This window comes from Nicotiana attenuata, chromosome 2 (assembly GCF_001879085.1).
Source record: "Nicotiana attenuata strain UT chromosome 2, NIATTr2, whole genome shotgun sequence".
Taxonomy (NCBI): domain Eukaryota; kingdom Viridiplantae; phylum Streptophyta; class Magnoliopsida; order Solanales; family Solanaceae; genus Nicotiana; species Nicotiana attenuata.
In genome coordinates, this window is record NC_031990.1 from 25,229,355 (window position 1) to 25,230,624 (window position 1,270).

Sequence of the window (1,270 nt, forward strand, 5' to 3'; positions counted from 1 at the left end):
GGGGGGCTTTAAACTACTTACCTCTGGTAGCATGGGTCAGTTCTCTTCTACTCTCCCGAAGCGCCTCTGCCAAAAAAAAAAAAAAAAATCAAACTTGAACACTTAATAAATATAAACACAGCTCAATTTTGTGGATGCTCAACACCCAGCAGAAGATCAAATGTCAATTCCATGAAGAATATTAAATGCTCAAATTTAATTCAAGTAACCTACAATCAATCAATCAACTATGCCTCAATCCCAAACCAGACAGTGTTCAATACATATATGAATCCTCTATATATAAAAATCATCTATATGTATTCTAAAGGTAGCAATAAAGAAACAAAAGGGGTTCTTCAAAATTTGATTTTTTATGAAAATCAAGAACTTAACAATGAATCAATCAACTATGCCTCAATCCCAAACCAGTCAATATTGGTTATATGAATCCTCTATATATATGAATCATCTATATGTGACCATAAAAAAGAATCATTTATATGTATTCTAAGGTAGCAATTACATGAATAAACAAAAGGGGGTTCTTCAAATTTTGATATTTGATGAAAATCAAGAACTTAAAAATCGAACCTTTAGCATTGGGTTTCTTGGAAAAGATGTTCATTGTTGATTGAGCCAACACTGTGTAACAGAAGAAGATTTATGGATAATTGGGATTCTGGGTTTGATATATATATATATATGAGTGAAAAAATATGTATATAATTATACGCGGTGAGACTATATATATGTTTGTGCAGAAGAAGGGAAGATACCTGGGAATTTGTGCCTTTGATATATATTTAATAAGTCAACGCTGAGAGAGAGGAGACTTCTATATTTTTCTCAAAGCCCCATAAGTTTTGGTTTTTACAAAAATAGCCACTAAGTTCACAATTGCACTTTTTCCCCCACTTAATTAGTCAAAGAACAATGGTGGAAGATTTTTTTCCCTTTTATGCAGAGTAAGAATAAATAAATTGAAACATCATAAAAAGTTAATAACGTAGTTGATCTTAGCCTTAATGTAGCCATAAATTTCAAGGTTGCAATTCTTTCCACGGAAAAGGCCTAAAGTACTCGTGAAGTATTGAATTTGGTACAATAAAGTCCTCCTTCCACCTTTTTGAATGAAGGGAAATTACCAGCTATGTCCATTTATAAGTAGCTTATTACAAAAATTGGTCAATTGATAAAATATTACTAATATTAGCCAAATTAGCCAATTAGCTATGTGTAGCAAAAGATTATCAAATTTTTGCTTTGTTTTGAGTGGGTGTTATTAGAA

At 31.4% G+C, this 1,270-nt stretch overlaps 1 protein-coding gene across 1 annotated transcript in view; it reads right to left on the reverse strand.

Annotated features, from left to right (window-relative positions):
• Nucleotides 1-749, reverse strand: part of LOC109205704 (vacuolar protein sorting-associated protein 2 homolog 3) — a 5,778-nt gene extending 5,029 nt beyond the window's left edge. Inside the window, exons 1-2 of the mRNA XM_019368450.1 lie at nt 574-749; nt 22-66 (exon numbers count right to left, since the gene is read on the reverse strand). Coding sequence (XP_019223995.1) covers nt 22-66; nt 574-607 — 79 coding nt within the window. The 5' untranslated portion in view covers nt 608-749. The remainder of the gene's footprint in view (nt 1-21; nt 67-573) is intronic.